The sequence below is a fragment of the Lycium ferocissimum genome, chromosome 1 (assembly GCF_029784015.1).
Source record: "Lycium ferocissimum isolate CSIRO_LF1 chromosome 1, AGI_CSIRO_Lferr_CH_V1, whole genome shotgun sequence".
In the NCBI taxonomy this organism is placed as follows: domain Eukaryota; kingdom Viridiplantae; phylum Streptophyta; class Magnoliopsida; order Solanales; family Solanaceae; genus Lycium; species Lycium ferocissimum.
The window spans coordinates 70,786,135-70,801,386 of record NC_081342.1 but is presented as its reverse complement, the minus strand read 5'-3'; the positions used below and the strand labels follow the sequence as shown (position 1 = coordinate 70,801,386).

Here is a 15,252-nt window from a genome sequence, read left to right as displayed (position 1 = left end):
CTTACATGAATAAAAAGGTCCTTCACTAGATTTGCCGCCAGCAAGGCAATAAATGAGGGAGTGTCAACAAAGTGGAGTAATTGACTTCTTGTCAGGCAATGCAACAAGCCAACAACCTGTCTTTTCTTTTTGTGCACCCCTCCCCACTCCCCACGCCCCCTGCCAACCCCATCAATTTTATAGGCCTCTTAGTTATTTAAAAAAAGGAAAAAAGCTCATAAATCACCCCTAATCTATTGAAAAAGATTCATAAATATTCCCCTTTCACTTTTGAATTTAAAAATATCCTTAAAGTTTATTTTTAGCTCAAATATATCCTCAAACTAACAGATCAAATGTTGACTGCTTAAAAAGTCATATGTCATTTTCTAATTGCTGTCGCGTTTTAATTTATAATAATTATAAAAAAGCCACCCATGTTTTAAACCCAAAACCGTGACCGACCCGATTTGGAATTAGAGCTCATACGGCAGCTCTTGTGAATTCAAGTAATTTCCTTCTTCTTCACCGGAGGAAATTACCTGAAAGTTGATGTAAAAAAATTGAACTTTTTCCTTCAAACCCCTCTCCCATTGATGAAAAAAATCATCCAGCTTTCTTGAAACCAATTGCTTCTCAAAATTTATCACACACGCACGACGAATAATCCCCAAAAAAATGAAGAGAGATCGCGATTGAGAAGAAACCCAATCTTCTGGTAAAGCTAAGATTTTAAAGAAGAATAAAATGCTGGAATGGATGAACTTTTAGCTGTTTTAGGTTATAAAGTAAAATCTTCAAATATGGTTGAAGTTGCAGACAAACTCGAACAGCTAGAACTGGCTATGGGTACAAATATGGAAGATGGAATAATTTATCTTTCTACTGATACAGTTCATAACAGTGGGTACAAAATATTGTTCTGATCGTACCTCCAAATCGGGTCGGCCACCGGTTTGGGTATAGAACTTGGGTGTATTTTATATAATTATTCTAAATTAAAATGTGGCACCAATTAAAAAATGACACGTGGCTTTTTAAACAGTCAAACATTTGATCTGTTAGTTTGAAGATATATTTAGTCCAAACAAAACTTTAAGGGTATTTTTAGATCCAAAGGTGGAAGGAGGAGTATTTATGGTATCTTTTGAATAGGTTAGGGGTATTTATGAGCCTTTTCTATTTTTTAAAACAGTGTATTTCTTTAGTACGCGTTCGGCCATGAAAATCAAATATTTTTCACTTTATTTGAAATTTTAGAGTTGGAGTTAAAGATGGAGTTGTGTTTGATTATAGTTTTTGCAAAGAATATTTGGTTGTTTGAATATATTGAAAGTGAAAAAATGAAAAAAAGTGAAAACAAGGTTTTAGTTGCTTTCCAAATTGAAGTTGTATTTGGAATTTTCATGGCCAAACGTTGATTTCCAAATAAAGTGAAATAATTTTCCTAAAAAAAGTGAAAAAATTTCATGGCCAAACGGGCCCTAGTTTATGATAATCCGATTTAGGATTTGAACGTTATAGATACTCCCTCTGTCTCAAAATATTTATCTCATTTTTCATTTACATGCCCATTAAAAAAGTGTTTAATAAGAGTAGCCTTTTTACTAATTTACGCTCTTAACAAATTTCATTATATTCTCTCTCATTAATAAATATTTACTCCATTAATGATGAAACTTCTTAAATGTTAGTATGTGAACTCACAAAATCAACCCATTAATGTAATTAATATATGGGTAAAATGGGAAAAGACTGCTTAATTTTATCTTGGGTAAATAAAACGATAAATATTTTGAGACAAGTATTTTTAATAAGGAGATTTACTTAATATTTTGAGACGGAGGGAATATGAATTAGAGATTTTATCATAATTATTAGAGTTATAATATTCAAAATTTCTTATTCTCCAGCAGAATTGACCAAAATGATAGACCAGAAAAATGGGTCATTTGATTAAGCAGCGATTCTTGGAAACATTCTCGTGAGCGAGCTCAAAATGGGCATTTTCAGTCAGTTTTGATTTAGGAGTCGCAGTTTAAAACTTGGCAAAGATACTAACTTAGCTATGTATTTAAGTAAAATAGTAGACCTCTATAAATAAGGGAAGGCGTAAAGCCTATCATTGATGGAAGAGCAAACTTAGTTTCAAAGCTTGAAGTGAAAGCTTTATTTTGCCTTTAATCAAATTAATGTCGGAGCATATACCGAAAGCTAATAAGTTTGCAGCGAGCGTTGCGCCGTCTGTTGTATCATTTTAGAGAGACTTTGACTTGTATAGTGAGCTTTTATCGGGTATACAAGGTTCGAGCCAGAACTATTGTACTCAGATAAATCCATAAATCACCTTTCATATCTGACAGAATGAGAGTCAAAGTGGGTAAATTAAAGCCCTTTACATAATAGAAGAAAATAACTCGTGAAAGATCTCGTGTGCTATTCTTAAATTTCTTATGTGAAAAAGTAAAGCTCTCCTGTGAAAAAAAAAAAAAAACTAGAAGGGTCTAAACTGCCCCTGAGCTATGGGATTTGGTATAATATTGCCTCCGTCCACCTATCGGGCCAAAAATGTCCCCGACGTTAATGTTTTGGCTCAAAACTGCCCTTAAGTAATGGCCCACACCCGATTTAAATAATTCAAAATTATTTAATACATGGCATTACATGACTAGCTAATTTTGGGCATTTTCAGTCCAAAAGATAGACAAAGGGCATTATTGTACCAAATTTAATAGTTCATGGACATTTTAGGTCCTTTTATGAAATCAAAATAATAAAGCGCTCTCTCTACGCTCACCAGTAACCCCCCCCTCCCCCCAATGAAGAAAATTAAAGATGATTTAATTAAACAACTACATACACTGCATCTGCTTTTGTGTGTATATCCAAAATTCAAAATCAAAATAAAAGAATGAGAACAACTTTTTTTCTGCTATACCCTTTTCCCCTACGTTAATAATACAAAGCGAAACGATATGAACATATAAATTTATTTCAAAGTTTGAGCCCCTAATATCCTAGTAGAATGATTTTGTCGTATTCAAATAAATAAGATAAGTCGATCCACTTAATAAAATTTTATGAACTTCTCTAGAAAGGCACTAACTTATTATAACTCGGCGAATGGGCAATAACCTCACTTCACTATATCAATTAATCTTTTTTTCTCTTTGCATTCCTTTGAAGTTTGAACAAATGTAAACACAACATATGTAAATTAAACTAAAATAAACTGTATTTTTTTTTTTCTAAATCTTTGTACAAAGTTAACCAAAATTAACAATAATTAGAATACATTTAACTTTGAAGAATAATAAGTTGTTCCTTTAGAAACGACGCTTTTGAGCCTCCTGCCTATTTATAAGAAATAACTTATGCCACTCATATTGCCCGAATTGACAAAAGATCGCATAATTGGAGATTCTTGCGTGAATATTCAAGTCGACTCAAGTTTCTAGATAGGCAGTGGACTCTAATATCAATATTATTGATTTCTTGAATCTAAAAATAGCGCAACGCAGCAAACTAGAGTCACTAAAGATGGCGAATTAACAATAAGTAAACATCACTAAACTTGAAAATTTAAATCAACACAGTTCCAATTGTAAATAATTTCTACCGAATTCTAACTTCATTATAGCAATACACAGGGGCGGATTTAGCTAATTCTATGGGGGTTCCCGGGAACCCCCATGTATTTGTGCGGATCCTGTATTTGTATTGAAAAATTCGGCAAATATATAAAAAATACTATTTGGGAACCCATTAACAAAGTGTGTTGTTGTCCAGTGGCAAAAAAAAACTCTTAAAGCTTTTTTTTTGGTCGAGGTTCGAATCCCTTGGTCACCGGCAGGTCTTTGCTTTGTCTCTTTATTTTATTTTTTAATTTGAAATGGGTTGGAACCCACATGTATCAAATCCTGGATCCGCCTCTAGCAATACATATTATCTTTTCTCTGCATTCCTTTGAAATCTTTTAAGCTTCAAGTCTAGAATGTATACACAACATATGTAAATTAAACTAAAATAAGCTGTCTATTTTTGTTTCTAAATCTATGTACAAAAATAACCAAACTAAACAAGAAAAAAGAACAGTAAGAATAGATTTTTAACTTAGAAGAGGCTTCTCCACATCATATTCATCACTTTCTGATGAATTGGAAGAACTGATCAAATACCCTTCTTTCCCTTTAGCCCATAGCACAAAATAGAGACCAATGAAAATCAGAAACATACCAGCAAGGCTGCCAAAAAAACAAAAAAAAACACTAAGTCATCACTCTAAGTATCAACTATAGTAGTTAGAGTGATAAAATTAGTACATGAAAACCTGTTCGAACCTGTTTAAGTTTGAAAAAGTTAATGGCTAGCTCATTTATTAAGTTACCCCATCTTAACCCTGTAACACCAAGTACCTTTAAATTAAGCTATGTTCATGATTCAGGGACTTAGAATCAAGATGGGAAGTGTTGGAATTGAAAATTTGCCTTGGAACGGTAAAAATACACCCTACGTCAAATTGTACCGGGCGTACATCTTGGGGGAAAAGTAGGAGTCACTGGAATTTGCCATACGAGGTACGGCTTAGGATGTAAGGGACGTACATCAATGTACGGGACGTACTTTTGTCTCGTACATTTCATGCAAAGTTGCTTGTACATGTCCCGCTTCAGTGAATTGTATAAGTATGTAGGTTCAGTTTTATTCCCACTTTTCACACTCTTCAAGCCCTAGAACGAAGTTCCTCTCTTCCCACCATTAGAATACATCAAGGCAAGCCTATTCTAAGCATCTCAAGTGAATTATAACATATATTCATGAATATTAAATAAGAGTTCATCATTCCTAGCCTAGAGTTTTCAAGAAAACCCATCACAAGGATTCAAGATTAAAGCATTTGGATTTGTTCTTCAAGTTCAGACCTTTTTACAAGTTTTAGAGCGTTATAGGTATGTAGGGTTTCTATCTACGCGTGGAACATCATTTTTCTTTCCCACACCACGTTCTTCCATGATTGTACGAAAGTTCACCAAAAACTAGGGTTCTAGACATATTCATGATAACCCTAAGTACATGTACCATGATATGCCATGTTTGTATGATTACTTCATTATTGTGTTCTTCATATTCCATTATGATTATTGAGAATCTGTCCGTAATCCATAAAAATCGATACTTTGCGTTCCATGGGTTCTTAAATGCAAGATATGAACTTTATGTTTATTTTCATGAACTTCTACATGTTTTCATGTTTTTATACAAGTTATATTATACATTTATCTTCATGTTACAATACAATCACGAATCACGTTTACAGTCAAGATTATATAATTCATGGGCTACTAAGCCAAATATACACATGTACATGTTTTGGGAGTTGCACAGATTACAGAGAAGGCTCAGATAGCCTGAAACTACGTATGCCAGCGTAGGATAAGGATCGCTCCGCCCTAGGTAGGACGATACCTTCATATTTACCATTGTGGATTATTGGATCTATTCATGTTCATGTCTTGTACCCTGACAAGGTACAAGATGGCTTAGCTGGTCGGGTAGAGATCAAACGCCACGTACTCACGTGGTAGATACATGTTGGTTATACTAAGGCTCTCCTACTTAAAATGTTTTACTCATGTTATATGTATATTTATGCCAGATATGCTTATGTTCATGTTCGGCCACTCTTCAAGATGAGTTTATTATTTCAGATGTGTTATACCCCATTTAAAGGCAAAGTAGACAACATATCGCATTCTATATTCTTTATTTTAAATTTAGTCGCCACCTAATTAATTTTAAGGTAATTAGGGCACCTATTTTATTAACTAAGGTAAAGCCTAACTAAACCTCCATTAATATTAACCGATTGTGATTCAGGGTGGTTCTAATTATAAGGAAGCGTGGTTAGGCATCCTCTAGGATCCGTTAACTACGATTTACCAGCCAAACTTAGGTTAATTAACTAAACTTAAATACAATGCTTAAATTTTAAGAAAATAGCTTGTGCATATTACTAAGGTTTAAAAGGAGATATAATGATGCCGTCTGAACTAACCTATAGAAAAATATAGTAATTTGCATAAAGGAAATGCTTTTAAGAACGGACTTATAGATGGTGTTAAAACTTAAAATGAAAATGATAATGTTATCTTAAAATAAGACTTATAGAAAATATAATATTTTGCATAAAAGAATATTTAAAATAATACTTACAAATATTGTTAAAGCTTTTAAATATAATAACGCCACCTAAAATAAAGACTTATAGGAAATATAATAATTTGCATAAAAAAGGGTTTTAAATACAACTTATACATGTTGCTGAGTTTTGAAATAACATGCCATTGAAACTAGCGAAATATGAATAAATATCACATAATTAGGAGTTGTTAAGAAAAGACTAGCCAATTTAAGCTTGAGATAAAATTACGTTATATGAGTAAAATGGTATAGAAAAATCTAGGCTTATAAATAGAGTTCAAAAGGAAGTGAGTTTTCTTTTCCTTTTATTATATTTTTTATTAACTATTGCTTAGCTAAAAGTTTGCATGATTGATTCAAACTCGAAGAGTTATTTACGAAATATACTTGAGTTTATACTTGAAATTACGATGATAAGAATATGACTCCTTTAATTCTAAAATATGAATTTATGCTATTGAAAATCAATTATTCCAAAAGTAAATATTATAGATACTATAAATAACTTTAAAAAGAAGGAGATGAAACCTACGGAACTAATTATTAATTTTTTCTTAAATAACTCCCATTATCAAACTAAAGCCCCTCTAAATTCTCCTATGATTCACCTAAGTTAAGAGACAAAATAAAATAAAAGTGTTAGTCAAAACAACACAAGTTGAATGCAACAAAGTAAAATAGAGGCACAAGAGATGTAATAAATGGGCTCAGCCCAATATGGGCTGCTATGATTATGCTGCTGGTGGGAGTGGGCTCTGCCCACGTTTTGGTCAAAAATGCTGTATTCAAAGGGCTGCTGCTGGGCTTGGCAGAGATAGCAGATTGCGTTGGGCTTTTAGCCCAACATTCTTCGGACTCGTATGCGGTGGTCATGCATAGAATGAAAAGGAAAAGGATTAGTATACGTCTAAACATTTATACTAAGGCATAAACAATTTACATTTAATCTGAACAAGCACACAAGTCGGGCAAATAAATCGCTAATCGGTAGCATAGTATTTAAGAGAAACGGTTATGGCCTAAGAAATAACGGAAAGAGAAGTCCAAAATCTATATGGGTCACTTATAAACATTCGGCTTAAGTACAGTATACGTCCGAATTAGTAAAAATAATCAAATAGAGTATATGGTAGAAGTGTAGCTTTTGAATTCCAGAGATTGCAGCAGCTACTTCCCAACACAAATGGATTTCAGCAAGCCGCTTGGTATCTAAACTCATCAAAGACATAACAACTAGGGGGTTCAAAGTACAACCAAATTGTTTGGCCAAAAGCAATCAGCGAATGGACAAAAATGCAGCAGCAAATGGCCTCAAACGGAATGAAAATTTGCCCCAAATTTGCAGCAACAACAGTAGCCAATTGTCCTCAAACAGTGACCATAATCAAATAATAACAACGCCAAACTATTGCGGCTTTGTACTTCACACTTGCAGGAACAAATTTACATCCAAGTGTGGCAGCATATTCCCATTAATCTTGGACTTATCCGAAGTACAACAATTCATCTCAAGTGAGGCATCACAACAAAATGAGTTTCATAAGACAACTACGGCAAAATGAACTAAGGAACACCTACTACACATTCTTGTTTAAATTAACCCAAGCCTAGTTGCTATTAACAAACACAAGACTAGACATCCATTCTGAGAGCAAAATTATGCCTGCTTATACATTACTCAACAAAGATATTTGTCGATTAAACTTTCAACCTATTTGAGCCAAAACAAAGCACACAAACTGTTACTTGAAGACTTAGGAATAAAGAGACACATGAATGAAGTTTAAAGGTTATGCTTCTCTGAAATATTTCACTACATGGCATACTTCATCCTTAAAAGAAAGAGTAACGAATCTTTTGGGTCAAGAACAGAATGGACATACCTGAGACTTCATTTTTACTATAATCTCATCAAAAGTTTGGTTTTTAACTCAATAATGTCTTAAGAAAGCAGAGTTTGGATATAAACTTTTAGAAGGGTAATGCCCTTATTTGGAAAGGAAATAGCGAGAAAAATATCGACTAATCTCCTAAAGCAGATCAATTGGCTAAGCATCTTAAACTACTTGAGCATCATATTCAACTTTAACAAAATTCAAAAAAAACAAACTGGACAAGCTTAAGCATGACGAGAAAACCAACTGTTTGCACTAAATCTAACTAAAGCAAGGAAAACCCAAAACGAGCAAACATAGAAATTATTGTAGCATAATAACTCAAAATTAACACATTATCGTTGATAAATAACTAGACCTCTAACACTTTTTAAGCGGAACTAAAATAAAAGGAAAGCAAATAAAAAATGTAGAAAGGAAGAGACAGCCAAAATAAGTTATAAGTAGAACTGTTTAATATTTCACTTTTATAAAAATGATCAGCCATTTCCAGCAACAAAGGACAGTAAACAGTTGATTTAAACACATTAGTTTCTTAAGCGAAAACATTCCCGGAAACTCAGAATAAAGGAAAAAGACTCTGGACAATCGCATTAAAGCTGTAAATGGTTCATTTTCGCTAATTCGAGGAAAAGAAAAATAAGCTCAATAAAGGCGCGAAAGATATATGCATTCACATAAAATCGAAACAAATCTACGACTAACTCATATTCCTACTGAAATTAGACAACTGAACCTTAATTAACATTCTGGAATCTACATAAAACGAACTAAAAAAATATTAAACACTAAGAATGGAACTAAAGTAAAAAGGAGGAGAATTACTGACATTTGAACATAAGTGAACTAACGGTGCATTTGACAGATTGCCCTAAACTAATGCTATCGCTACACCAAAGTTAGACTGTACCAATCATACCATGAGTATTAAACTAACATACACAGATTAAATCCCATTCCCAATAGACGACAGACTTATAAGGCCCAACTATTAATAATGTTACACTAGCAACTGAAAACAAACCAAGCATGCAGTAAAACGAAAACTAAAGTTAATCCTTAAGCGAAGTGAGCAAGCTAATCGTATTACTCAGAACAGACAGATACTTAAAAGGGGAAGTTATTACCTTCTTCGGGTGCAGTGAAGTGAGGCTCGAGCTTCCGATATACCTCGAAACACTTCGAGGTTCGAATTTGTGTATGTTCGGACTCAAACGAATAATCAAAACTAAAATAGAACAGGATTTAGCACTTCAAGGCGATATTTAGAAAATTAACAACTAAGATTTTCAAAAGGGATTTAAGCAGTCGGAGAACTCTTGTTTTAGGGGGTTTCCAACTTGATTTCTGGTGGGTTCTTGCGGCTATAAAGATCTAATATTGGAGGATTCAAGGCGGCTCAAAACAGATTTTTTCTCCCCCCTTTACGCCGCTCAACCTTCAATTATTTATAAGGGGGCTGCTAGGGTTTTAAAGTTTTGGGCGGGACTTCCCAATCTCTGATTTGCATTTCAAAAGTCCTTTGAAGATCAGTCCAAACCATGGCAGAAAAAGCTGAAGAGATCTCTGTTACAATATTTGAAATATGGACGTTGTCAGATAGAAAAGAGCTTATCAATGTTGAAATAAGTCAAATGTTGCACGAAAATGGGGGAACCAACCTCTGTTCATGGCTGAGAAAGGTGAAATTTTGTGTCAAAGAGGAAAGGGGTGAGCTGGGACTTTGCTTAAACATGAGAATGGAGGAACAGGTTTGTGGATATGGAAAAGAAGGGCTGAAGTTTTGCTCAAAGTGGAAATGGGTAAAGAAAAGGATGGTGCGGCTGCTGGTGAATGGGAAGTGAAACCAGTAGGGTTTCATTTCCCTCTTCTTTAAAACGAACCGGGTCGGGCGAGGGTGGTGGGCTGGGTAGGTTAATTTTATATGGGCTGGTCCGAAAATAATTGATTGGGCTGGGTTGATTCGAATGGTGGGACGATGAATTAAAATGTAGGCTTTTAAACTTAAGTAAAAGACCCATTTTAACTAATTATATGCTAACATATGTTAAAATATTATCTCATATAAAAGTGTGTATATATTAGTACTCGGATAAAATAAAATGACGTCGTAATAGTCGTGCGATAATATATTTTGAAAGTCAACAAAAGAATAAATGCTATTATTTAATTTTGCGAGAACAAATGCGATGCGTATGCATAATGTAAAAAATTTGAAATGATCATAATAAAAATTATGATAATGCCAGTAATAAAATAACAACTAGGGACGACAACAAAATAATAAACGCCGGCATTAATAGAAGCTAATAATTATAGTAAAAATATAAATAATTATTTCTTAAATTGCTGAAAATATGAATAAGTATTTTGGGGAAAACGGGACAAAATCGGGTGTCAACACCATGCTTATTTCATTTAGTTGCTTTACATACCAGTACAATTCAAGTGTACTGACGTCCTCTTTATTTGCCTGGGGGCTTGCATTTCACGATGCAAATTTACAGGACGACGGATCAGCTCATTAGGACTTGCTCGTATCAGCTGTTGGTGAGCCCCATTCTATTCGGGGGGCTATCTCTATTTATGTTTATTTTAGTCATGCATTAAAGATATGTCGGGGGCCTTGTCCCGGTAAATAATTTAGCAGTCAGATTCATGTCAAAGGTTTCATAGACTAGTCAGTTATGTTATGTCAGATGTTCACAGTCGTATAGCCTGTTTTGGCTCAGTCTTTATTATACATTCCAAACTATTTCCGCATCATGATTGAAAGGTATTTTCCTTAATAAATTATGAGGACTCATGTTATTCAAATTATCCCTGTTTTAAAGTATATTTCTCATCAGCTCAAGCCCCATGTTGATTCGGCAAGCCATGTGGTTCGCTCGATCACATGCAGCCAGGCACCGAGTTTCGTGTTACACCCAGACCATGATTCAGGGCATGACAAACCCGTCTAAGATTAGTCCATAAAAAAGTAGGCTAATTTGGGCTAAGAATATTAACCCAAATTGACATGTGATAAACTTTGTTCAAATTTTGGGCAATTAGCACTTTTAGTCTCTTAAATATTGACAAATTCAATTATTGATTCAGTCATTTTGACCCGTCTAAATCAGCCCATACCACTTATTTGCCACACCTATCAGTAACATACATAGGATTTTATGCAAACAGCGTCGGCCTATTGTCAAAGTTGAACTAGTACATTAACTTACATTTCAAGCTGCTGAGTTTTAATAAGGCTTTACTTCCATCCTAAACCAACTATTTTAGGAAAGCTGAGTATCAACACATGGGTGCAACCTCTAATTTTTCACTAATTGAATGATCAAAAATCTAATTGAAAGATATTAGGCTTGATTAGGAAGTTGATTGAAAATGCATTTACCTTCCAAGAGGGATTGATTCCCTTAAGGTGATTGTAGAGAGAATAACAGCTAACACAGTTCCAATTGGACTAAAAACAGAAACCAACACTGGCCCTCTTTTCTTCATTGCCCAATTATTGAAGCTTATGCATACTCCACTTATAATACCTGCCTATATATTACAATCAAAAAATTGCAAAAAAAATCTCAGTAAGATGACTTCAAATTGCAACTTCATTTTTTTTGTTTGCAATCAGTATAATCTTGCATCACTAATCCACATATATAACATTAAGGGTGTGTTTGGTATGAACGAAAATGTTAACTACTTACCATTTTTGTTGATATTTGGTAAGTAAACAGAAAATATAATCTCAAACGCATTTATAGACAATATAGACAAACAATGTGAAGGGTGGGTAGAAGTAGGGTTGTGGGGTGGTATGATTCAAAGGAAGGGAAGAATGCAACCATAATTTGAAAGTCACCCCTGACTGAGACATAGATGGCAACTTAACCAAGAATGTCATAATTGAGAAAGAGAAGACCTACCCCAAAGGCGTCGACTTCTCTGTCACTAGCACAAGCTAAGTGAATAAGAAAAGATACGTTGACAAAGGTGGTGGTATCAACATCTATAAGTCGAGTCATGAGATCTTAGGTGCAAATACTTGACGCCATAAATCAAGAAATTCAACTGATATACATACCAAGGCGTTAGTCCATTGATCTGGGCCTTAGGGGGTGGGGCCTATGGGAGTGCGGGTGGGATATGTCGTAGGCGACAATCAATGTAGAATTTCACTTATGAAACTTATTTTCCCTACTTCTACTATGAAAATCATTTCCCTCATTTTTAAGGAACTTAATTTCCTAGCAAATTGTTTCTTTCAAAATTTTTGACCAACTAAACAAAAAAAAAATTAAAAATATTTTCTTGAAAATGTTGTCCTCTATAACAAACACACCCTAAAAATTAATGTAATTAACTGATGAATTAAAATTACCAGTAAGGAATATCCAATCATGTCTCGGATGGTTAAGGGAAATCCAATTTCCAAGCAGTGTTCTTGAATCAAATCAACAATTACAGTCAATGTCATGCCTATAAAAGAAGTTATAGCAGACAAAGAGATTGGTGCTGGAAAATCTCCCAAGGTTGTTGCCTGAAATGTTGTTAATTATTTAATCAACAAATTAGGAAGAATTACACTAGCAATCACAACAAGAAAAATGTCATTTTCACGAGGAAAATTAGCAGGGAATATACAGTTTCCACGGTAAAAGCAACCATCGCGATGGAATTAGTGACGAACTAACATCCAATCCCTCAGTAAAAGTTAAAAATAACGGCTAATTTTCCAAAGAGAAATGATTGGTAATTAGTTAATAGTAATTATTCCAAAAAGAATGTCGTACTTTCTTGTCTAAAAATAATTTTAACTTTAGACTTCTCATTTTTTTTGTTAACGAGATGATTTATAGCCAAACAAATGTATCTATCTTGTTGTATATAACAATTTCAGAAGTCTTTATTTTTTTTTCTTAAATTTTGTGTTCAGTCAAATATCGTCACATAAATGAGACTGGGGTAGTACTATATATACCTGCAAAACAACACTGCTTGATAAAACCAAGATTGCTGCCATGAGATAGATTGAACCCTTGATCTTCTCTTCATTTAAAATGTCAGCATCATTATCAACATCATGTGGTGGAGATGGTAAAGAAAATTGAGCCTCTGTCTTTGGTATGTGGGAATTTGAACTATTTTGCATTAGGCTCATTAGAATTGCCCCTGTAATACAAAATAATGTCCCCGCAATTTTGACTTTACTATATTTGCACCTTAATTCCACCTTCTCTAATCTGCATATAAGGTCATAGACATTAGAATTGCAACTAAAGCAAGTAAATAATTAGAAGAAACGTTTTTTTATGTTCTAGTATATTGAACAATAAACATAATGCAGTCAGTGGCATACATAGAAATTTTATAAGCAGTATCAATATTTGAAGAAGTGAACAGATGGAAAAATCACTACAATGACAAGTGTTGTCATTTTCTTTAGTTATACCCATCTTATTTCAGGAAGAATTAGCCGAAATAGCTGCCCACCCAACCGCTTAAACTAAAAATAGTCGGTTGATGTCTACAATATGTATAGTCGATGTTTAACATGTGTATAATCATATATAATCAGTGTATAATCCGTATATACAGACTAGAAAAAGTATCCGTGAATCCGACCGGCTATCTTTGTAAGATCCTTTTTTCATCTTATTATCCATATAGATATACATGTTTAGTAAAGAAATTCGACAAAGTGGTGTCTCGTGACATCGTTCGATGCGAGGTACCTTCACCCCTAAATGTAGCCTGACTCTTTCTGCGATGTCACATATATATAGCGGGAGCTTAGTGCACCGAAATGCCGTTTAACAGTTTTATAGGATAAAGGGGGAAAAGGACAAATAATTTGGAAGGTAGCATGTACCCAAAAGCCCAAGCTATGAGAAAGATGAGTCCTGGTGCGAGGTTTGGCATAGCTGTCGCCATTGCAGGTGAAGTCAAACTTATTCCCTTTATATACAGAGATTGGAATAGTGTCAACCTCCAAAAACGAGCAAAATGTTGATGAATTAAAATTATGCATGCCAAAACTTTCAACTTAAACTAGCTCTAGTTCCTTATATAATCTCTTTCTTTTTTTTTCTTTTTTTACTTAATTACACAATAATGATTTTCATTATCCCCTAAATTAAGCTCTTGCAATTAGACCAGTTTCCTCACTAAATATGCCTTTAGAAAATGTCGTGGATAAGCTTTCTATGTTGGGAAAGGCGTTCGGATTGGAATAATAACTCTTCTGAATCCAACCATTGCACGTTACTTCTTTGACTAATTTACCGCTTCAGGATAACCAGTCTTTTGTTTGGAGGACACTTAAACAAGTTAGAGTTTTAAGCTCTGTCAAAGTTGTTTGCACGCCTACGAGTGTTCTCCCCAGTCCTACAAATGGAACTTCCGAAATGGAGTGCTTGTTAGAGCATCTCAACAAGATGTGGGTTCGATTCCTGTTATGCCCCAATCTAGTAAGATGAGACCGTATAGAATGAATGTTCGTCAAATTTACTATTTTGTGATTTGTTCTAGTTTCCTAGCTCTAATAAATCTACTATTTGCTAGAATGATCTACGAATACCATAGGATGAATCTCCCCGATGAATATAAATAGAAAGAAATACAACTTTTTATAAACCCCAATTGTTATGGGAATGCGCCGTTTAGTTGGCCTACACCTGTTTGAATAAACTTAGTTAATCATGTCTATATCAGACTACCTATCTTCTTATAGTCGAATCTCCGAGTTTTTGGAATGCTCAAAAAGAAGGAATTAAAAGAACAAGAAAATAAAGATGGCTTACCCTCCAAAAGAAATTAACAATAATTGAATCAATAACTTCAAATTCATTTGCCTTGGCCATTGACTCCTACAAGATTAATAATGTTCATGCATTAGCTCGTTTTAGGATTTTTTTTTTTTTTGAAAAATAAACATAAATCAGATCATTAAAACAATAAAGAGAAAAGATAGTTACCTTTCAAAAAAATAGGAGAATGGAGAAAGGACAAAAAATGTAGCAAATGATGATAATATTACAAGGGATGAAGGTTTGAATCCTAATGACATAAGATAACTTGCCAACACTGAATTCCCTGCATAGATAAATTGCATCCCTATTAAACCTCCAATCATAGCAAAATCTTCAATAACTTCCTTCTTTTGAATTCCTTTCAT

General features: G+C 34.0%; 1 protein-coding gene across 1 annotated transcript; it reads right to left on the bottom strand.

Annotated features, from left to right (window-relative positions):
• Positions 1 to 4,087: 4,087 nt before the first annotated feature.
• LOC132031140 (WAT1-related protein At5g47470-like) lies at positions 4,088 to 15,252 on the bottom strand. Its single transcript, XM_059421008.1, has 7 exons — positions 15,053 to 15,252; positions 14,879 to 14,944; positions 13,948 to 14,064; positions 13,057 to 13,318; positions 12,457 to 12,615; positions 11,470 to 11,621; positions 4,088 to 4,223 (listed from the first exon to the last, which is right to left on the bottom strand). Exons 1-7 carry the CDS (start codon positions 15,250 to 15,252, stop codon positions 4,088 to 4,090), a joined length of 1,092 nt encoding a protein of 363 aa, XP_059276991.1.